Genomic DNA, 20,059 nt, shown 5'->3' with positions numbered 1-20,059 from the left:
TATATCCATTCTCTAAATATGGAAAGGAAAAGTGCCTTTTGCCATATACTTGAGATTTATCGTTTACCTTCAAATTTCGCTCAACGGCCAATTCGAAATTGGACCGACTTTACAAATTACAATCAGATGTTGTAAAATCTGGGCTTGGGCCAATGGGCCTTCCTCGAATCTTGACAAACATGGGATGGGAAGAATCCCCCACCCCCGTGAGAAAGCGATGAGGAGACGGCGATCTCCGACCGAAGAGTAGTCTTGCTGTTCCAATGGAAGATACGTCCAAGTTACCGTTGCCGGAAGCTTTCCTTAGTTTCCTTAAGACTAACGGCCTCGACCCATCGATCTACACCGATTCGTATTCGCTTCCACGTTATATAAGGTACCACCTCCCTACCCCTTCTTCTTCCTCCCAATTTCCGTGTCTTGATTCGAAATTCCGGCTTTCAGATGCTCTTGTTGTTGGAAGGTTGAAACCTGGGTTTGAAGACTGTGTCCAAGAGATCGAATCCGAACTTAGCTGTAAACTCGAGAAGTTGGATTGGTTACCTGGTTTTTACTCTATTCCGCCCGATGTTCATATCGCTAGTTCCCAGGCCTATCAGCTAGGTAAGGTGAGACCTCAAACTTATCATTTACGCCTGAATTTTTTGTAATGTAGCTTCTCCTGATAGTAAATTCGCTCTTTCGACAATCGTTGGTTTCTTCTTAGGCTTGGACTCTTCAATATTTCATGCTGAAATTCTTATGTCAACTTCAACTGCTCCTTCTTTTTCCCCTCAATTTACTGAATGCGAAGGCTGCACATGTCTCATAATTGTCTGTTGGCATAAAAAAAGCTTGGGTCTTTTTTCCTTTTTGTACTCTTTCATGATGCTAGTTGTTCATGACATATGCCTTAGTTTTCCCGAAGTTTGTTTTATAGAACCCTAAGGTTTATCTCGCTTTTCGATTTCTTGGACCTTCTAGATGTACGGAATTGATGCAGCATCTGGTGCCGCTGTCTCAGCTCTGGATATATCCCCTGGAGACCATGTCCTGGATCTTTGTGCTGCTCCTGGTAATCACCTGCTTTCCCCTCTATGGTTCCAGCATTAATTTTAATCCTCTTAGCCCATGGTTAACCTGTGATGATAGGTTGATTTGTATGGTTGGTACTTGGCAGTTTAGAATCATGGAAACTTCTCATAGCACTGCTGTAGTTCTGCAAGTGCTTGAGGAAATATTTGTACACGCCTAGGGATAAGAAGAAAATCTGCTTGCCCTCTATGTCATTGTATCTGTCAGTGTTAAATGCTTTATGCTTAATGTCTTTATATCCTGGAACAATCTCAGGTGCTAAACTATGTATGATGCTGGACCTCCTCGGTGGGATGGGTTCAGCGACAGGTGTTGATGTGGCAAGGCATCGCCTAGCTGCCTGTAGAACGATGCTTCAAAAATATGGGCTAGGTGACAGGTGCCGGCTTTTTGTCGCTGACGGGACATCATTCTCAGTTGCACCTGTCAGAACTCAATCATGTAATGAGACCCAGAACCAGAAATTTTTTTTTGCAATAGGTTCAATGAAGCCTCCGAATTTATCAATATGTGTGAACCGAGATCATTCGTTATAGTAATATTCAGGTGAGTCAAAATTGGACGGTCAAGAGAAGACATTCAGGGAGTGGACGTCCAGGAGACCCTACAAAGAAAGGAAACAAGAGGCTAAAGCAAGGAAAAATTCTGTCTTGCAGTGGAATGGACAACCGGAGATTATCTTCTACGGGCGGAATTCAGGAGTTATCGGGCTAAGAAAGGAAGAACTTTTTGAATCTCTTTGTGATAATGGATACAGAAGTTGCGGGTATGACAAGGTAAATCATCTCTTTTGGTATGTGTATCTATGTTTATGGTGGTTTGTTATACAGCAGTCAACCTCTGTGAAGAAGTGGATCCTAATGCATCTAGAAACCTTGTGTGGGTGCTAACAAGTTGAGGTGGGATTTGGCAGGTTCTGGTGGATGCAGAGTGCACACATGATGGATCAATCAAGCATATCCAGAAATTTGAGCAGTGGGGTTGGGCAACGTTTGAACGTCGCGTTCTAGACGCTGAGAGGACGGATAGAGACTTGACCGCTCGGTGATATCGTGCGTCTAGCAACACCAGAAAACGCGGTCGTCGGGACAGAAGACATCGTCGGAATGTTCGTGTTGGTGGGGGTCGTGGCGGAGACGCCGTCGGTTTCGGGTTCGGTGTTCATGAACGAAAGAAAACAAGATTAAAAAATGTCAGGTTCTGATACCATGACAGGTTGCGATGAGAGAATTTTCTGGCTTTTTCTTTGCAGTTAAAGCTGCTGAGAAATGGTTTCAGATTGTTGAAAGCTGGTGGCACTCTAATATACAGCACTTGCAGGTATAAAGTCCATTTTACATTGGGGGAAATGTTGAACGAAACTAACCTGGAAAAGAAAAATACAGCTTGACACTCGCCCAGAACGAAGACGTGGTGGATCTGTTCCTTGCAGAAAATCCCTCTGCAGGTACGAATTCCCTTTCAGAACTCAGGAGATAATAACTAGGATCAGTGCGACCTATTACCAAAAAACAAAAAGATGAGAATTTCATGGCACTGGTCATTGGTAACATGAAAACCCATTCGTTTCATATGAAACGTGATAAATTTTGAAGATTTTTCATTGGGCTTTTGGCCATCAAGTAGCTGATTTTTGTGCAGAACTGGGGGAGATTGAAGCGTCGAGAGACTGGCCGTGTACAAGTGGCAGGATACCCAAAACGCTGCGTTTTGATCCTTATACCTCGGGAACCAGCGGTCTCTTCATTGCAAAGATCACAAAAGTGTAGGATCCGATGCTTAGCCAATGCAGTTGTAAAACAAAACAATTGATGGATGGATGGATGTTTCTGTTTATCACAAAAGCAATTGAGGAATATGGAATCTCACTCACTCACTCATCATGTGTCATGAAACCCACTTGGATATTACCATATTGTTGTTGTCGGCTTGGAATTAGTTCTTTTAATTATTATCACTCGAAACCCTTTAATGAAATGTTCAATGTGACAATCATTACAAGGAGGAGTATCCAACACCAGAATGCCAACGGATACCTGCCCTCGTAAATCAATCTCTCGTACAAGTCTGCGTACGAGATGGATGAAACTTACGAACTCCTTGACCATGGGAGGATAAGAGTTGAAAGGAACATATTACAAATCCCATGGTTTTTGATTTTGATCCATTAGGAGTATTTACGTAAACCTGATTCATGTTCATGTACCACTTTATATAGGATCATAATTGTAATAGCGAAGAAATGGCAAAAGCCAAAGAATGAGGGAGAAACGAAGAGGCAGAAGGGGTTCTTGCCGAACTTCCAGTTGCCAAATCCGCCAGCCATGAACCGGACAGTGCTGTCCCCTCCACCCCCGCCGCCGCCGGTGCTTTTCTTGACGATTTTAAACTGCCACTCGTTAAAAAAAGAAGCAGTCAACTCTCTATCTCATTCGAATTCATTCATTGCAAAAAAAAAAAAAATCTTACCTTTGAGAGCTGGGGCAGAAGGTGATGGTGTAATCAGCACCAGAACAAGTAAAGGTACTGGAGGAATCGTCGTAAGCGTAGCTGTAAGATTTAGGGCAAGCAGACTTGAAAACCTCGGAGTAGAAAGATGGCTTGCAAGTGTCGGGCGAACCGTAGGAGCCGCTTCAGCAGTACACTGCTGTAGTTCTGCAAGTGCTTGAGGAAATATTTGTACACGCCTAGGGATAAGAAGAAAATCTGCTTGCCCTCTATGTCATTGTATCTGTCAGTGTTAAATGCTTTATGCTTAATGTCTTTATATCCTGGAACAATCTCAGGTGCTAAACTATGTATGATGCTGGACCTCCGGCAGCTCCGTCCGCTGCTTTCAGCTCCTCCGGGCAGCTCCGGTTGAGGTCCGTTGCGCAGCCTGTGGTGGCGCATCCGCCCGAGCCACCTTTCGCTTCCACCGTCACCGGAAGGTTATATCCATCCACCATACTTACATCGTAAAAATCTTGTGACCCGAGCGTGAACTCGGCCAGAGTCGCCGGCGGTGTAGCCCCTTCTCCGTTGCACTCCACCTTTTTAATTTTTTTTTTAAAAAAAATCGTCTGTAAATGATCTCATATGTTTTGTACCATTAATATAGAAGCATGCGTTAGATAGAGCACCTGACCGGAACCGCAGTCTCCGAGAGCACAGGAGCCAAGACCGGAGGCATCGAAGGTGCAGCCGGTTCGAGCCCAGAACCGACCGGACCAACCAGGAGGAGCTGGGAGAGCGCGTAAACCGCCCTTCGCTAGCTCAAAGCCCGTGGTCTCGAGCCTCGGGCTGCCAGCGCTAGCCAGAATTCCAGGCCAGACGGTGAAATCGCACTTGTTCACCATTGTGAAGGTTGTGCCGCTCACAACTGCCACACACATTCTGTACAGCGAATCAATCAAAAAACTTGAAGAGAATAATCAATGAAAGATATCGGATACCTCTGCAGAGGAAGAAAAGAATGAAGAGAAGGAGACTAATACGGTGGCAATATTCATGGTGAGAGAAGAGAGGCATAATAGTTTCCGACATTAATTGTTTGGAGCAGAGATCAAAGCTGATGCTTTCAGACAGAAGCTGTTGGAAGATTTTTTTTTTGAGAAAAGCTAATAGAGATGGGTGATGACTTAGAAGAGTTGTCTGAATGATCAGATATGTCCCCTGCTGGGCCTGCGTATTTATAACAGGCTCCAAGACGCCACGTGTCATTATTCTCACCTCAGGATGACGTGGCCTCATGGTACTGGTTGGTCATATTCACCTCATGAGGTTTCGACACGTTGTCTGAAAAATCTCACACCCCCATTGTTTTGACGTCTAACATGGTCGCAAGTATCTTGACTATATATATATATATATATATATATATATATATATATACATATATATATGTGTGCATACGTTGAATGCGAATGGGAAAACGGCACAAGTTTATTAAGCTCTCGAGTGATCGTTGAGACTATGAATGAACTCTCGAACTTAAGAAGCTACACAAGTGGCATATATATGAATCCTTCAAGAACAAGCGATGAAGCGAGAAGCAGAAAGAGGGAAACCCCTCAAAACATCGGCTTTATCTACACAAAGACGTCGAGAATTCGTCAAGACAGTACGTGTGTCCAAAGCTACCTCAGTAGACTTCAACGTTCCACTGCTCGTTCTTCTTCAACTGCTTCTTGTAATCCAACCAATCGATCCCTACGAAATCCATCGCACAGCATATGTATATATACACACACACACGCAGAAAGAGATCAGCACGAAAGAACATGGAGAGTTTGTCATCAAGAAGATATGTTCACTTACCGTCTCGGGCAGCAAGCGAGACCATTATGTCATCAATACCCTTCTCCATTCCCTTGAGCCCACACATGTAGACAAAGGTGTTGTCCTTCTTCAGTAACTCCCAGAGCTCATCTGCGTACTGAGCCATACGCGTCTGTATGTACATTTTCTCTCCCTTTTCGTTCGTTTGCTCTCTGCTTACTGCAAAGTCCAGCCTGAAGTTTTCTGGGTTTTTCTCCTTCATCCTCTCAAACTCCTGCAGTCACCATTTGATCAAGTCCATGGTCTACTACTACTACTAAAGAATCAAATGTTTTTATGGTTCTTTAAAACATCCAAAGTGACTATCAAACAAATTTGGTTTCCACCTCTTTGTAGAGCAGTGAGCTACTTGTCGGGACCCCCAAGAACAACCATGCCAGACCATTGAACTACATCCCAATATAGAGCCTTTGTCAGATGCTTAAATCGTAGGGTAAGCTTATATTCTGAAAATGTCAAAAGAGATGTGTATTTGTTTCACCTTGTAGTCCTCGTGCTCCTCAAAGAACTTTTTCCACAAGAACGATCTGAATGGAGCGATTCCAGTTCCTGTTGCAAGCTGCAAAAGTAAAACAAAGAAGTATTCAGTGCCAATGTCTCATCTGATAATAGAAATAACATAGACCAACGACTCTTGTCATGTGGCAAACATGGTGAGGAATTGTATGATGATACCATGATGACGGTGGCATTTGGATCTTTTGGCATAAGCATTTCCTTCCCAACAGGTCCTGTGATCTTGGCTTCAGCTCCCGGTTTCAGGTCACCTGGTCAAGCAGAATTGGAAGAACAGTTAATAAAGATGAACCTGGCATCATCACAAACTTCACTCAGTTTCATCCAAAAAAAAAAGAATTGAAAAGTCTCTGGCTATTCTTCTTACACAAGAAATTTGAACAGACCCCCTTGACCAGCTCCCCATTCTCGTTGGTGTAAACAAGTCTTTTAACGCAGAGAGAAACCTGTACCAAAACCACGCAGATAAGAGACACAATCCATGGCGGAAGGACCAAACACTTTGTAACTCCATTCATTCTTATTCTTTCACAGTTTGCTCATTATGGCAAGAAGCTTACAGTCTTGGAGTCTCCAAAATCACCAATGGCGCTGCTGGCAATTGAGTATAACCTCAGCTTGTGAGGCTTCCCGTTCTTGTCTATCCCATCTGGAATTACACCAATCGATTGCCCTTCTCTGTACGGAACCTCACCTATTCTTATCATATTCAACGATTGTTAATCAAATTTGAAATCCAGGGTTGCCCTTTCTCATATCGAACGGCAGAAGAAAAACCCAAATATAAGCAGATATGCCCAGCTAGAAACTTTTGATTTGGTTCATCTAAAGCCCAATTTAAAAAATCTGAACTTTTTTAGATAGTGGAAAAGAAGAACCTTCGGTGCTGAAGACAATGTGCCAAGTTTCACCGGGAGCATCGTCGCCGGTGAGTCTGACGTTCAAGAGGCATCGACCAGTGTAAGGGTTCTTGGGCTTGAACTTGTTCACGACAATCCCTTCTTCCTGCTTCTTCGATTCCTTCTCAACCTTCACAGGCGCTTCTGTCACCTCTGTTGTCACCTGCGCCCTCACTGACACCACTCTGCCCCCAACACAAGCGTCTCTGTAACAAAGAGTACCCTGAAAACGCAGAGGGTAGACAAAACGCAAACTTTTTTGGCATGTTCCCAGAGATGATTGGAGCTTTTGATCGAAACCCAGCAAAGTAGAGCAGAAAAAACACTTGGATAAACTACCCTTTTGAGGAAAATTCCTTCATGATAGAGAATCTTAGCATTTGCAGAGGAAAAAGAACCAAACAAGTGATCAAGGCCAATAGAAGAAGACTTCTGATCAGAACCAGAGGAAAAAGTGCAACCTTTTGATAAAAAACAATACAATGGATAAAAGTTTTACCTTCCTGAGGAAAATTCTATCGGGGGAGAGAAAGGAGGCCTTGGCGGAGAGAGAAGTGGAGTTGGAGGAAGGGAAAGAGACAGCAGTACTTATGGCAGACGCCATGTTCGCCTTGATGTATTATATTATGTTTTCAGAAGAAGGAGAAGGAGAAGGAGAAGGAGAATGCCAAAGGGCCCTTTTCCTTCACTCTTGACAATGCGGGAACTCAGAAGAGAGGCCTCTACGGTGGAGAAGGCTAATAAAAAAATAAGAAAAAGAAACAGAGGGGGGGGGGATGTGAGTGGATTGTGTGAAGCCAAAATGTGAGGCTAATTTAGCAGCTGTGATGCATTGGAGGATAAGTCGTATAGAATTTGCACGACTCTGCTCATGTGGTTCATATATCTTTACCACATCGGAAACGTGGGTTGTTTGATGGGCCTATTCCCATTCATCAATGGGCCTGTTGGGCTTCACTCTTTGTAGATGCAGTTCCGTACATCGCATAAAACTTCTTAATATAATGATATCCCAGAAGAAGAAGAAAAAAATCAGAGCTTTATTAAAAAAAAAAAATTACAACTTTATACGGTTCCCTATGGATGCTTGAGTTATTTAGAAATAAAATTTTTTGAAGACGTTTCTTTTACATCAATGATATTATGAGATTGTTGTTTTGTACAGACATCAAAAAGGGTATAGACGAGAGGGATCCGAGGAACAGTAACCAAAAAAAGCTCCGACCTTTTTTTCTGTTCTTCCTTTACACAAAGTAATAGACAACAAGATTGTGGTGTGGATTCAATGGTTCCAATCTCAAAATCACAAGAAGAAAATATCAAAAGAAACCTCTGGAGCCTCTGGACTGATAGAGCTCCAGTCGGCTCTTAGCTTCAAGCAGCAGAGTCTCGAGTCTCTCGAGCTGAGACACCCAGGACTGCTTCGACGCCCACTCCAACACAGTCAAGACCTCGTCCTTGGCAAGCTGTTCGCTGTCCGGAACGTTCAAAGCTATGTTACACAGAAGCTCCAATGCCGGAATCTGGGCCACGCTCTCCCCGAAGTACGACAGCTGAACCAGATGCTTCACCCCTCCTGCTTCTATTATTGCCCTCGAGTGATCTTTGTGCAGGTAATTCCCTGTCCCCGCGAACTTCGTTAGCGCTACGGCTGCTTCCCCCGAGACTTCGGCCTCTCGATCATCCAGAAGCTTCACCAGAGGCCCAATCATCCGCGTTTCTGTCGCTCTGAATGTTCTGGCCAGGTTTCCGATCGATTTGATGCAGGGTGTGAGCAGGTCGAAATCTGCATTTTCGATGATTTTAAGCACTTGATCCACGACTGCCTTGCACGCCGGGGAATTGGGCTTGAACGCGGAGCGTCTGAGGTCGGCGTCTTGCTCGGCCACGGCAGTGATCTCCATCAACGCCATGGCGGAGTTGTATCTGACATCTTCGCTGCCCTTTTCCAACAGAACGGCGAAGCACAAGAGAGCTCTGGACTCGGTTATGCTTTTGCAGATGGCTGAATTGCCCATTGCCAGCTTCCACAGCGCTCTGGCCGCCATGGCCTTCATCTGCGATTTTGTCGCCGGGTCTTCGAGATCTCGAGCCTTGGCGGCGTTGGAGTTCTGGTGGAGGTGGTGATTAAGATGGTAGGTGGGTTTAGCACCATTGAGGTTGTGATTGACGCCGTTGGTGGTCTTATTCGCAGGGTTGGCCCTAAGGGCCATGGTGTTGACCACGACGTTGTGCATCTGATTCGGCATGTGCTTGCCCGTAGGGTGAGGAATAAGGCTCTGATCCTCCTCGAGGACATTGGGGGCAGCGGAATTAGGGTTTTCCTTGACAAGAACGACGGCGTGGTGGATGGAGGTGGCTTTGCTGGTGAAAATGGCGTATTTGCTGTGCTCTTGGACCGTCTCGAAGGCCAAATGGCCGACAAGAAGACGAATGACGTTGTGCTGAGCGAAGATGTCCTGACACTTGGGGTGATTGGCCACCAGCTCCGACGTGGCCCAAGCCACCACCGCCTGCACTTTCATCGGACCTTCCTTCAGGACCTTGGCGAGTACAGAACACGCGCCGCCGTGGATCATGTGCTCCACGCTCTCCGGGTCACGACCCAGCAACCCAAGTGCACGCGCCGCGTTCTCTTGCCCCTCCGGCTTCCCCTCCTTGAGCAGCTTCAGCAGCGGAACCACGCCTCCTTCCTCGATTATCAGCTTCCCGTAGCGGTCGTTGTCACGCGCCAGCGAAACCAGCGACGCGGCTGCGTCTGACCGGTCCTCCAGCGATCCCGTGTAGAGAATCGCGATCTGCTCCCAGATCAGGCAGAGGATCGGCTCGTTGGCCGCGATCGGAGGAAGACCCAAGTACCCGGCATCGTCCCGGTCCTCCGCTGGAGCAGATACGCGGAGGAGCCACGAGACGTCGCCGATGGAGTTCTCGAGCTGGGCGTGCATCTTCCGGAACGCCGCGGCGGGGATGATGGTGAAGACGCGCTTCATGAGGCCGTTGGCTCGGCATTTGAGGACGAGTGAGAGGGCCTTGCCGAGAACCTGCTCGGTGTCGTCGATGATCCGACGAGTAGGGCGCTCGTAGAGTTCGGAGCTGGCTCGCGCCGCCTGGCGAAGAAGACCAGCAAGCTTCTCGGTCCTAGCCTTGAGCTCGGCGCACTCCTGCTTGAAGGAGCTTGCCACTTCAGCGGCTTTGACCACCTGGTCGGCAAGCTGGATCGGCTTCGCCAGGATTTGCTTGACAATATCCGCCATGGAAACACTCGGCGCAGATCAGATCAGATCAGATCGCTGGGGATGTGAGGGTGAGAAAATAGGGGCAGCAGATTCGCAAGGCAAGGAAAGAACTTTCCGGAATTTAGGGGCAGTGGGATTGAGAATTCAAAGCGTAAGGGTGATGGAGAATCGTTGGGTTAGGGAACGAAGGTGCCATCCATGGCGGACGAATGATGGCTTTTTCACTGGAAGAGGTCAAACGCGGCTTCTTATTACCGCTGGTTTGAGAATCCCGGCGCTAATCACTACTGTCAATTGTCAAACTCTGACTTGGTACTTATATAACTCCTCTCCCTAATAACCTTCGGACATAAAAGCGACGCCATCCATAAGTCAATCTAATATTTATATTGCGTGATTACATATATATCATATTAGGCTTTACTATATTTATAATTATATTAATTTAGATTTGATAATTCAGATTAGGTAATTAAGATTTTTTTAAGATTGAATTTCATAAAATAAATATTTTTAATAATATTCAACCATCTCTCACCACACTTTTAAGTTAACAAATCATACAGATAAGATTACAAAACCGATGGATAATTTCACTTAAAAAGGAAGTGGGAAAACCGCCCTTTTTGGAGCAAAACCATTAATGAAATATACATTTATTTTAGGATCCATGTACATTGTCTGTTGCAGCACCCAGTCAGCATTCGTATGTTTCCCTCATTGTGTTGCGTTTCTGTTTATCTTTTTCCACCTAATATAACTGCAAGCAATATCTCATCATATATATATATATATATATATATATTATTTTATTTTTTGTGAGTGGGTAAAGATTTTCTCTCTAATTTAAAACTCAAATTTTCTCAAATTTTCTAAATTAGAGACAGAATAAAAACGTTTTACGTATCCGGTTGGTTGATTAACCTAAGTTGGATCTCATTATATATTTATATAATATTTGGAGTGGAGCTGGCGAATCGGGAAAACGATACGAAAGGCAGGAGATTTGGTATATGAAAATAAAAAGTAAATACCATACCAATGAATATATAACGTGGGTAGGCGAATAAAAAAGACAGCTGGCAGGCGGAATCCTTTTTTTCCTTGAAAAATTGAAAGACCATCGGAAAGGGTAAAACCACCACAAACAGCTTGAGATACCCGAATAAAAGAATGCCACGTGTCCCTTGTTTTTTGACTCCTTTATTTTTTTCTAAATAAAAAATTGAAAATAGTAAATCGGTGGTGTATCCTCAGAGATGTTGTTGGCTGGCGACCATTCATTAGGAACCTTTTTTTTTTTTGGCAAATGGAGTTTTTAAAGAACAACAACAAAAAATCCTTACAGAGATTCCCTTCGCCACCAAAAAAAAAAAAACAGACAAGTACTACCATCCTCTAATCAAAATCCCCTTTTGCCCTATGCCCGAAATCATTTCAATTTACAAAAAAATTACTCCACTGTATGACTACTTTTTCTCTAAGAGCCGAGATAAAAATGCCATCATTTTAACCGTGAATTTCACGCTCGGGCCCTTCTCCCTCAGCTAAGTAATTTTTTATGGTAAAAGTAAATTCATTTCCGAAGAGTTGGACGGCTCGGGACTTGCTGTGAACTAATAATGCTCGCTGTTCTTAGAAGTCTCCTGAACTCTCGCAGGCTTATCTTCCCATCTCTGTCAATGTCCGCTTCTTCAAGAAGCGGATCTATGGAGCCTTTTAACCCTGTGTGCTGCAGAACCAAGTCAAAAATAATAATAATAGTTTCCTTCAGTTCCAAGTGTCACTTTCCATCACCGCATTGAATGCCATCTTTTATCTTATGTGTAGTCATTGTTGGCACCTCATCAATCAGTTCAATTGTTCCAGAAGAAAAAAAAACATCAGCTTTATTGAATCTTTTGTACCGTTCGTTCTCAATTCTTCAGCAGCTTTCAATGATTTAACCCAGTTAAGTTTCAGGGTACCAAAGTTCCAGTTTTATTGAATCAAATAAAAAGGTTTTCCTGTCTGTATTGAATCCATTACTTGAGCAAAAGCATGAGAGATGAGTTAGTTACCAGTCTAAGCTCCTCGGGTGTTATGTAACCATCTTTGTCAAGGTCAAATTTCTCGAAAGCAGCTCGTGATCTAAGCTGCCATTTCTCGGAGTCGTGCTCCTCCAGTTGATGAACTTGTAGTGCGGCTGCGACAAACTCCGTGAAATCAACTAACCCGTCAGTGTTGCTATCAATCTGCATCAAGAACACAGGACAAGGACAACCAAAAAACATGAAAATTATGCAAGCAGTCTTTGATAAATGACAGATGATGCGGAAAATAAACCAATACTAACCGCTTGAAGAATCTCGACAACTCGAGAATCCTTTAGTTTCCAAGGAAGATCTTTAGCAAGCGCCTGCAAAAAAATATGCATATGAATCATCTTGCTGAATTTTAGATATAGATTCTTGGGTAAAAACAAAAAAAGACACGATCTTTGCCTGTCTCATCTCTTCAAGAGTGATGACACCATTTTTATCCACATCAATCGCATCAAACTGATCCCTGAGGCCAGCAATCTCTGCCTCGTCAAGTGTACTAGCAAGAGCCTGAAATAAGATATATTCAAGATCAGGGAATCATTCGGACCACCTTTTTTTCTATCCATTCAACAATTCTCAAGCTCCCTAACTCAGTTTACCCGCAAAGCAAACTGCTTTAGACGGCTGTACTTCACAAACTGACGCAAGTTGTTAAGCACAGATATGTCGATAGGGATCTCAGATGCGTTCCCGCCTTCTCTGACCCACGGATGTGCTGGAAAAGGCAGAAACCTCAAGAACATCAGTCTCAGATCAAGTCGAAAAGGGAAAATGACCTACGTAGTTCACCAAGAGAAGGATAATTTCTACTATTCTTCCCTACAGAAGAAAAAGGGACATACATAGGGCTTGGGCAGCTGTTAGTCGTGTTCGTGGGTCTTTTACAAGCAACTTCTTAACAAAATCTTTCGCGCTTTCACTTATAGTAGGCCATGGTTTGCGATTGAAGTCAGGTTTTTTCCTCAAGACCTGCACAGATATATTAAAAGATCAGCTAGAATTCATTAAAAGGCAGAGCATGCTAAACTTAGAGGAGCACGGCAATATCTAGACAAAGCATATTTAGACTACACCTCCTTAAATATACCGTCTTCCGTCCTATCCCAGAAGGGGCGTCTCCCACAAAGCAAAATGTATGTAATTACACCGCAAATGGAGTTTTTAAAGAACAACAACAAAAAATCCTTACAGAGATTCCCTTCGCCACCAAAAAAAAAAAAACAGACAAGTACTACCATCCTCTAATCAAAATCCCCTTTTGCCCTATGCCCGAAATCATTTCAATTTACAAAAAAATTACTCCACTGTATGACTACTTTTTCTCTAAGAGCCGAGATAAAAATGCCATCATTTTAACCGTGAATTTCACGCTCGGGCCCTTCTCCCTCAGCTAAGTAATTTTTTATGGTAAAAGTAAATTCATTTCCGAAGAGTTGGACGGCTCGGGACTTGCTGTGAACTAATAATGCTCGCTGTTCTTAGAAGTCTCCTGAACTCTCGCAGGCTTATCTTCCCATCTCTGTCAATGTCCGCTTCTTCAAGAAGCGGATCTATGGAGCCTTTTAACCCTGTGTGCTGCAGAACCAAGTCAAAAATAATAATAATAGTTTCCTTCAGTTCCAAGTGTCACTTTCCATCACCGCATTGAATGCCATCTTTTATCTTATGTGTAGTCATTGTTGGCACCTCATCAATCAGTTCAATTGTTCCAGAAGAAAAAAAAACATCAGCTTTATTGAATCTTTTGTACCGTTCGTTCTCAATTCTTCAGCAGCTTTCAATGATTTAACCCAGTTAAGTTTCAGGGTACCAAAGTTCCAGTTTTATTGAATCAAATAAAAAGGTTTTCCTGTCTGTATTGAATCCATTACTTGAGCAAAAGCATGAGAGATGAGTTAGTTACCAGTCTAAGCTCCTCGGGTGTTATGTAACCATCTTTGTCAAGGTCAAATTTCTCGAAAGCAGCTCGTGATCTAAGCTGCCATTTCTCGGAGTCGTGCTCCTCCAGTTGATGAACTTGTAGTGCGGCTGCGACAAACTCCGTGAAATCAACTAACCCGTCAGTGTTGCTATCAATCTGCATCAAGAACACAGGACAAGGACAACCAAAAAACATGAAAATTATGCAAGCAGTCTTTGATAAATGACAGATGATGCGGAAAATAAACCAATACTAACCGCTTGAAGAATCTCGACAACTCGAGAATCCTTTAGTTTCCAAGGAAGATCTTTAGCAAGCGCCTGCAAAAAAATATGCATATGAATCATCTTGCTGAATTTTAGATATAGATTCTTGGGTAAAAACAAAAAAAGACACGATCTTTGCCTGTCTCATCTCTTCAAGAGTGATGACACCATTTTTATCCACATCAATCGCATCAAACTGATCCCTGAGGCCAGCAATCTCTGCCTCGTCAAGTGTACTAGCAAGAGCCTGAAATAAGATATATTCAAGATCAGGGAATCATTCGGACCACCTTTTTTTCTATCCATTCAACAATTCTCAAGCTCCCTAACTCAGTTTACCCGCAAAGCAAACTGCTTTAGACGGCTGTACTTCACAAACTGACGCAAGTTGTTAAGCACAGATATGTCGATAGGGATCTCAGATGCGTTCCCGCCTTCTCTGACCCACGGATGTGCTGGAAAAGGCAGAAACCTCAAGAACATCAGTCTCAGATCAAGTCGAAAAGGGAAAATGACCTACGTAGTTCACCAAGAGAAGGATAATTTCTACTATTCTTCCCTACAGAAGAAAAAGGGACATACATAGGGCTTGGGCAGCTGTTAGTCGTGTTCGTGGGTCTTTTACAAGCAACTTCTTAACAAAATCTTTCGCGCTTTCACTTATAGTAGGCCATGGTTTGCGATTGAAGTCAGGTTTTTTCCTCAAGACCTGCACAGATATATTAAAAGATCAGCTAGAATTCATTAAAAGGCAGAGCATGCTAAACTTAGAGGAGCACGGCAATATCTAGACAAAGCATATTTAGACTACACCTCCTTAAATATACCGTCTTCCGTCCTATCCCAGAAGGGGCGTCTCCCACAAAGCAAAATGTATGTAATTACACCAATGCTCCAAACATCTGATTCAGGCCCTGATCTACGCTTCAGTACTTCGGGAGCAACGTAATAGGCACTACCCACAATGTCATGGAACCTTTTCCCTGTGAACATTGATAATTTTATCCAATGAGTTTCAAGGTAGAAGTAAACACAAAACTGCTGGTTTTACCCAAGATTGGGTAGCTCAACCAGTAAGGAAGGGAACAAAGCTCTTTTCCAATCCGGGTTCGAATCTTCACTTAGAGAGGGGGATTTACATTGTCGGACCAAAGACCTGGTAAACTTTCATATTATCAAAAAAAAACTGTTGGTTTTGAATTATTTATAAATGCTACTAACCTGGTTTTATGAAGTTCGACAAACCAAAATCTGTGGCCTTCACAGGCGAATCCACTTTTGCAGATTTGAACAAAAAATTCTGCATGCAAAGAGCCGGGAAATAGGGAAGATCATTACCCACAAGTAGCCGATACAGAACCTCCTACAGTATTCCATGTGAGTATTACCTCTGGCTTCATGTCTCTATGTTCTAAACCGTGTAAATGGTATTCCGCAGCGACTTTGAGCATCTGCCTTACGACAACTGCTGCATCTTTCTCAGAGTATCGGCTATCTTTCCTGAAATAAGAGACAAATCCATTGAGCGTATGCATAATGTGGTGTATTATGACTACAATAAGAAACCAGTGAGCTGAGAGATGCTAACTTGGCCAATATCCGATCCAGCAACTCTCCCCCCTCGCATAGCCTAGAGAGAACGAGAATCTCATGCATGTCATTACACTCCATAAGTTAAACTGTCTTGAACAACATGAGAGAAGTGAATCACAAAGGCATGGAATGACAAAGAGTTCATAGACATGAGGAGAAAACTATTCTAAGAAGATGCATCACAGGAGTTCGGGAGACTTACTCCATGACTATATACACAAAGTTTTCATCCTCAAAGGCATTGTAAAACTGTACAACGTTCTCGTGGCCTGAGAGCGCTTTCAGTATCTGAACCTCTCGTTTCACATCCTCCACGGCAATGGGAAGAGCCATCTGCGAACACAAACGTCAAGCGACCAAGAACAACAATGCGATGAGCCCTTGCAATGGAATCGTAATGACATTCCCGACGCCAGGTTGAGAATACCGAGAATCAATTCGGTGGTGTAAAAGAAGTATCAGCATCCCATTTGAAACAAATCATAAAAGTTTGCCATGAATCCATGGTAAGGACGGAAGCAGGGAGAGCAGAGAAAAATGCATATCTTAAATATCGATCATTTCAAAGGTTCGGATTGATCCAGATAGCGAGAAGAAGGGAAAATGCAAAGGCAAGTCCCTCAGAAACCCCGAAATCTGCAAACCCTAATCATCGTCAGTAACAGTACCTTGCTCTTGTCGAGTCTCTTAACCGCGACTCGATCTCCATAGGCCTTGTCGGTAGCAACGTAGGTGTAGCCGAACTGGCCGTGACCCAACAACTTCCCGATCGTGTAGTGCTCGTGGAAATCTTTGGCGTAGCCGAAGTCGATACGTTTGCCGCACGGGATCACTCCACACCTCCGCTTAGTGCACGCTTTCTCGTTGGCATTGGGTTGCCGATGTTTGTTCTTCGCCGCAGATTTAGGATTCTTGTTTCTCCTGCGATTATGATCGTTCGCATTGGTACGGCTGGCGTCGCTGCTGTTGCCACTGACTCTAATGGCAGAGAAACACACACCCATGGTTTCACGGAGAGAACCAAAACAAAAAAAACAATGTAAGGTTACAGTAGTCGAGGATGGATTTGGACAAGAAGAGAGACGAAGATCAATAGGAAAGGAGAGACGAGAATAACATATGAAGGATTCGGAGGTCGAGTTGGTCAAAACCAGAGCGAGTATCGAAGGAAAGACCGTTTGTTCCTTTCCTTCTTTTTTTTTTTTTTTTTGGATTCTTTGAAATATTCATACCATAAATGTGTGAAACAATTTATTCTAAGCACCGCGCCTATGCAAACAGTGTAATAATGTTATAATATGGATCTCGAGATATTAAAAAAAAGGGGGGGGGGGAACGTGAAGGTGTAAAGACATCAGCATCGCGCATGGGAACTGCCGTTTTAAATTTCCATCTGCTGGAAACATGTGTAAGTTATGTTGTTTGGCCTCTTCCCCGACTTTAAAATTTTTTTAATGTTCTTTTGGAGTAACGTTTACGTTTCCTTACCATCATTTTACACGTGCTATTCTTATTATTATTGTGTTAAGAGGCTCTGAGGCCCAAACATAATATTACAAGTGCGGTGAAGTTTATTAAGCCCGATAACAAACAAATAGACTGTTATCCTAAGCCCAAAGATATTTTCTTAAGCCCAATAAGAGTCACGTCCCATCCCTTCTCATCGCACACTGGTAAGAGCCCTATGACGTGGAATCTCATTCTGGTATGGCTGCTAGATTGGGTACAAATATCCGAAAATCGGGTATTGTCAGATATTCGTTTTGAAGATATCCGATTTTAGGATATTCAAAATTTTTAAATTCAAATCCAAATCTAGATTTTTCAATATCCGTGAATCCGAATTCAAATCCGAATAATAAAATTTTTAAAATCGGATATCCACGGATACCCAACTAGTATGATTATAAATAATTATATCTTATATTTATATCATATTTTTATAAAATATATCATTTTTAGATTAAATAATCTTATATTTTTTAATATTATCTCAAAAACTAAATTTATTATTATTTATTTCTTATTATCTCATATTTTTGTCGTAATTCATCTACTTTTTATAAAAATATCTTCATTCTTTGAAATTTTTTTATATAAATATTATTATTTTTTCTTAAATAAATCCGGATATCCGCGAGTATTCGGATAATCGTAAATCTCAAACCCCATATACAAATCTTATAATTAAATATCCGAATTTTTCGAATCCAAATCTAAATACCTTAATTTTTTCGAGTATCCGATCTATATCCATGTCTACCTCTAATGGCTGGTAGAACTTGATGCAATTAATTTCATAAAACCAAACTCTTCAAATAATTAATGCTACCACTGGCCGACAAGAGGGTCGTCCGTCTTCTACAGTCCATACTTCATGACATTTATGGCAGTAAACGTAACGAGATGACAGGGCCAAGGAACATGAAAGGAATGGAAGCTAAGCAAGGATCTGATCAAGAGGCTTGGCTTCAAGCTTATCCTTGTGGACATGGGCATCGTCTTGAGCCTGTTTTTCCCTGGCGAGCTTCTTGAGGCGGGCGAGCTCGAGGTCTCGGGCCATCTTACGACGGTACATCTCGGAGAAGGTGATGGGTTCGTCGAGGATGGGTTTCTCTCCATCCCTGATGCTGAGAGGGTAGACCGTGGCGTCTGGGGCCGGGTTCTGGAATGTGGCTATGGACAGTCTGCTCGTGTTCGAGTTCACCACCGCCTGGTGGTCCGCGTTCTTGAACCTCCCGTTGCTCAGATACTTTCCCCGCCATCCATTTTTTATACCCAAAAAAAAAAATCAGGGCAAACATATATGCAGAGATATAATTCACATAATCCTGCTGGGTTTAATGTGAATAATTCACCATGATTATGTGGATAACAATCATGATCCTGGTCAATATTTGGATGAAAAAGACAAATCATATTCAATACTCAGTGTTCACTCCAAATGTTTCAACCATGTTTAATTACCCATCATATACATATACATATATATATTGTCATTCAATTCTAAGGCTAGGCGGTCTAAGATGCATAATTAGAATGCTAAAATGCGAATGGAAATTTTAATATGCTTTTTTAAATTCTAAATTTGAAGTATGGAAAGAATTAACTGATTATGCCACGAAATGAAGAGATATATATAGAGAGAGAGACTGACGTGGCCATGGTCGCCGAGGTTGACGACGAAGGCGCCGGGGACGGGCTGAACGGTGATCCAGGTGCGGCCGTCGTCCCTGGTGGCCTGCAAGCCGCCGACCTGGTCCTGAAGGAGGAGCGTGATAGTTCCAGGGTCAGTGTGGCGCTTGAGGCCGAGGGTGAGGTCCGGCTGAGGGCATTTCGGGTAATAGTTAACCACCACTTTCTGGTCCATATCCACACACGCCTTCGTCAGCGCCTCCTTCTCCAGCCCCATCGCTTCCGACAACACCTCCAAGAGCTTGCATGCTAATCCCATCAGCTTCTCGCTGTACTCCTCCGTTGTCTTCACCCATCCCTCCGGCTTGTCCGGCCACCGCGAATAGTCTCTGTTCCTCACCGGGTACGAGAAGTACGTCACTATCTCCCTCCAGTCCTGCACTGCCTCTCCCTGCCCCACACACGATTCCGGACGAATTCATTCACCAAAATAAACACCGAATCCCTGGGAATCCGTAGCTAGGTGTTCAATTGGCGTTACCTGGAGGTGACTGGAGACGATAAAGCCGCCTTTCTTGCCTCCGGACATGTCGAAGCGGAGCTTCTCCTCGGGAGAGAGGGCGAAGAACTCGCGAGCCAGACGAGTCATCTCATCCACGAGCTCGGAGTCGACGCCGTGATCAACCACCTGGAAGATGCCCCAGTTCTCACAGGCCTCCACGATCTTCCGGCAGATCCCATCCCTCTTCCCGCCGACATCGTCGATACCGGCGAGAGATATCACCGGAATCTCGTCGCTGAAATCGTTGTAGGCAACCTTCGGACGCTCGTCCTCGTCGCGAACGAACCTGGCGTTGAGCTTGGTCTCACCTGCGAGCTCCGTCAGAGTTCCGGGGGCCATCAGCACGATCAAAGCTTCGAATCAGACTGTATCTACTCGGAGAAGGTGAGAGTGGGAGTTCGAATGAAGGGAGAGTATATAAGGGGAAGAGGGGGGTGTGGTAGCTGCGGCATT

At 43.6% G+C, this 20,059-nt stretch overlaps 7 protein-coding genes across 7 annotated transcripts; 1 reads left to right on the top strand and 6 right to left on the bottom strand.

Moving 5' to 3' along the window:
• Positions 1-232: 232 nt before the first annotated feature.
• Positions 233-2,934, top strand: LOC104821331 (ribosomal RNA small subunit methyltransferase B). Its single transcript, XM_010552168.2, has 9 exons — positions 233-376; positions 464-608; positions 964-1,054; positions 1,330-1,515; positions 1,621-1,850; positions 1,988-2,117; positions 2,322-2,394; positions 2,460-2,521; positions 2,716-2,934. The coding sequence occupies exons 1-9, from the start codon at positions 264-266 to the stop codon at positions 2,841-2,843; spliced, it is 1,158 nt and encodes a 385-aa protein (XP_010550470.1). The 5' UTR covers positions 233-263; the 3' UTR covers positions 2,844-2,934.
• A 378-nt stretch (positions 2,935-3,312) lies between these two features.
• On the bottom strand, positions 3,313-4,840 carry LOC104821564 (thaumatin-like protein 1b). The gene is made up of 4 exons (XM_010552485.2): positions 4,509-4,840; positions 4,197-4,435; positions 3,865-4,106; positions 3,313-3,705 (listed from the first exon to the last, which is right to left on the bottom strand). Exons 1-4 carry the CDS (start codon positions 4,804-4,806, stop codon positions 3,540-3,542), a joined length of 945 nt encoding a protein of 314 aa, XP_010550787.1. The 5' UTR covers positions 4,807-4,840; the 3' UTR covers positions 3,313-3,539.
• A 134-nt stretch (positions 4,841-4,974) lies between these two features.
• LOC104821330 (ferredoxin--NADP reductase, leaf isozyme 1, chloroplastic) lies at positions 4,975-7,553 on the bottom strand. Its single transcript, XM_010552167.2, has 9 exons — positions 7,309-7,553; positions 6,789-7,032; positions 6,471-6,604; positions 6,278-6,356; positions 6,070-6,161; positions 5,876-5,953; positions 5,721-5,783; positions 5,374-5,608; positions 4,975-5,265 (listed from the first exon to the last, which is right to left on the bottom strand). Exons 1-9 carry the CDS (start codon positions 7,411-7,413, stop codon positions 5,198-5,200), a joined length of 1,098 nt encoding a protein of 365 aa, XP_010550469.1. The 5' UTR covers positions 7,414-7,553; the 3' UTR covers positions 4,975-5,197.
• A 420-nt stretch (positions 7,554-7,973) lies between these two features.
• LOC104821329 lies at positions 7,974-10,434 on the bottom strand. The gene has a single exon (XM_010552166.1). The coding sequence runs from the start codon at positions 10,061-10,063 to the stop codon at positions 8,129-8,131; it is 1,935 nt and encodes a 644-aa protein (XP_010550468.1). The 5' UTR covers positions 10,064-10,434; the 3' UTR covers positions 7,974-8,128.
• Positions 10,435-11,402: 968 nt separating this feature from the next.
• On the bottom strand, positions 11,403-13,367 carry LOC104821563 (calcium-dependent protein kinase 28-like). The gene is made up of 7 exons (XM_019203415.1): positions 13,356-13,367; positions 12,972-13,098; positions 12,729-12,844; positions 12,529-12,666; positions 12,381-12,443; positions 12,106-12,279; positions 11,403-11,777 (listed from the first exon to the last, which is right to left on the bottom strand). Exons 1-7 carry the CDS (start codon positions 13,365-13,367, stop codon positions 11,622-11,624), a joined length of 786 nt encoding a protein of 261 aa, XP_019058960.1. The 3' UTR covers positions 11,403-11,621.
• LOC104821328 (calcium-dependent protein kinase 28-like) lies at positions 13,344-17,054 on the bottom strand. Its single transcript, XM_010552165.2, has 12 exons — positions 16,578-17,054; positions 16,112-16,242; positions 15,905-15,946; positions 15,705-15,816; positions 15,538-15,616; positions 15,130-15,299; positions 14,899-15,025; positions 14,656-14,771; positions 14,456-14,563; positions 14,308-14,370; positions 14,033-14,206; positions 13,344-13,704 (listed from the first exon to the last, which is right to left on the bottom strand). The coding sequence occupies exons 1-12, from the start codon at positions 16,911-16,913 to the stop codon at positions 13,549-13,551; spliced, it is 1,614 nt and encodes a 537-aa protein (XP_010550467.1). The 5' UTR covers positions 16,914-17,054; the 3' UTR covers positions 13,344-13,548.
• A 1,137-nt stretch (positions 17,055-18,191) lies between these two features.
• LOC104821327 (naringenin,2-oxoglutarate 3-dioxygenase) lies at positions 18,192-20,039 on the bottom strand. Its single transcript, XM_010552162.2, has 3 exons — positions 19,586-20,039; positions 19,067-19,495; positions 18,192-18,661 (listed from the first exon to the last, which is right to left on the bottom strand). The coding sequence occupies exons 1-3, from the start codon at positions 19,943-19,945 to the stop codon at positions 18,350-18,352; spliced, it is 1,101 nt and encodes a 366-aa protein (XP_010550464.1). The 5' UTR covers positions 19,946-20,039; the 3' UTR covers positions 18,192-18,349.
• Positions 20,040-20,059: the final 20 nt, after the last annotated feature.

The sequence above is a fragment of the Tarenaya hassleriana genome, unplaced genomic scaffold (genome assembly GCF_000463585.1).
Source record: "Tarenaya hassleriana unplaced genomic scaffold, ASM46358v1 Cleome33, whole genome shotgun sequence".
NCBI classification, from domain to species: Eukaryota; Viridiplantae; Streptophyta; class Magnoliopsida; order Brassicales; family Cleomaceae; genus Tarenaya; species Tarenaya hassleriana.
The sequence above is the reverse complement of the archived record's forward strand: the minus strand, read 5'-3'. Positions and strand labels throughout refer to the sequence as shown.

Coding starts and splice junctions, on each gene's coding strand:
- LOC104821331 (XM_010552168.2), top strand. CDS start 264: ATGGAAGATACGTCCAAGTTACCGTTGCCGGAAGCTTTCCTTAGTTTC. Junction 377..463: donor TCGCTTCCACGTTATATAAG/GTACCACCTCCC, acceptor TGTTGTTGGAAG/GTTGAAACCTGGGTTTGAAG. Junction 2,118..2,321: donor GGATAGAGACTTGACCGCTC/GGTGATATCGTG, acceptor TGGCTTTTTCTT/TGCAGTTAAAGCTGCTGAGA.
- LOC104821564 (XM_010552485.2), bottom strand. CDS start 4,806: ATGAGGCCACGTCATCCTGAGGTGAGAATAATGACACGTGGCGTCTTG. Junction 4,436..4,508: donor TCTTTTCTTCCTCTGCAGAG/GTATCCGATATC, acceptor TGTGTGTGGCAG/TTGTGAGCGGCACAACCTTC. Junction 3,706..3,864: donor CCAGCATCATACATAGTTTA/GCACCTGAGATT, acceptor GTACTGCTGAAG/CGGCTCCTACGGTTCGCCCG.
- LOC104821330 (XM_010552167.2), bottom strand. CDS start 7,413: ATGGCGTCTGCCATAAGTACTGCTGTCTCTTTCCCTTCCTCCAACTCC. Junction 6,162..6,277: donor GGTCTGTTCAAATTTCTTGT/GTAAGAAGAATA, acceptor CTGCTTGACCAG/GTGACCTGAAACCGGGAGCT. Junction 5,266..5,373: donor CTCGCTTGCTGCCCGAGACG/GTAAGTGAACAT, acceptor TGGATTTCGTAG/GGATCGATTGGTTGGATTAC.
- LOC104821329 (XM_010552166.1), bottom strand. CDS start 10,063: ATGGCGGATATTGTCAAGCAAATCCTGGCGAAGCCGATCCAGCTTGCC.
- LOC104821563 (XM_019203415.1), bottom strand. Junction 12,444..12,528: donor CTCTTGAAGAGATGAGACAG/GCAAAGATCGTG, acceptor ATTTTTTTGCAG/GCGCTTGCTAAAGATCTTCC. Junction 11,778..12,105: donor CACCCGAGGAGCTTAGACTG/GTAACTAACTCA, acceptor TTGGTTCTGCAG/CACACAGGGTTAAAAGGCTC.
- LOC104821328 (XM_010552165.2), bottom strand. CDS start 16,913: ATGGGTGTGTGTTTCTCTGCCATTAGAGTCAGTGGCAACAGCAGCGAC. Junction 15,617..15,704: donor ATAGAGACATGAAGCCAGAG/GTAATACTCACA, acceptor CTTTGCATGCAG/AATTTTTTGTTCAAATCTGC. Junction 15,026..15,129: donor AAGACGGTATATTTAAGGAG/GTGTAGTCTAAA, acceptor ATATCTGTGCAG/GTCTTGAGGAAAAAACCTGA.
- LOC104821327 (XM_010552162.2), bottom strand. CDS start 19,945: ATGGCCCCCGGAACTCTGACGGAGCTCGCAGGTGAGACCAAGCTCAAC. Junction 19,496..19,585: donor TCGTCTCCAGTCACCTCCAG/GTAACGCCAATT, acceptor TGTGTGGGGCAG/GGAGAGGCAGTGCAGGACTG. Junction 18,662..19,066: donor ACCTCGGCGACCATGGCCAC/GTCAGTCTCTCT, acceptor TGGCGGGGAAAG/TATCTGAGCAACGGGAGGTT.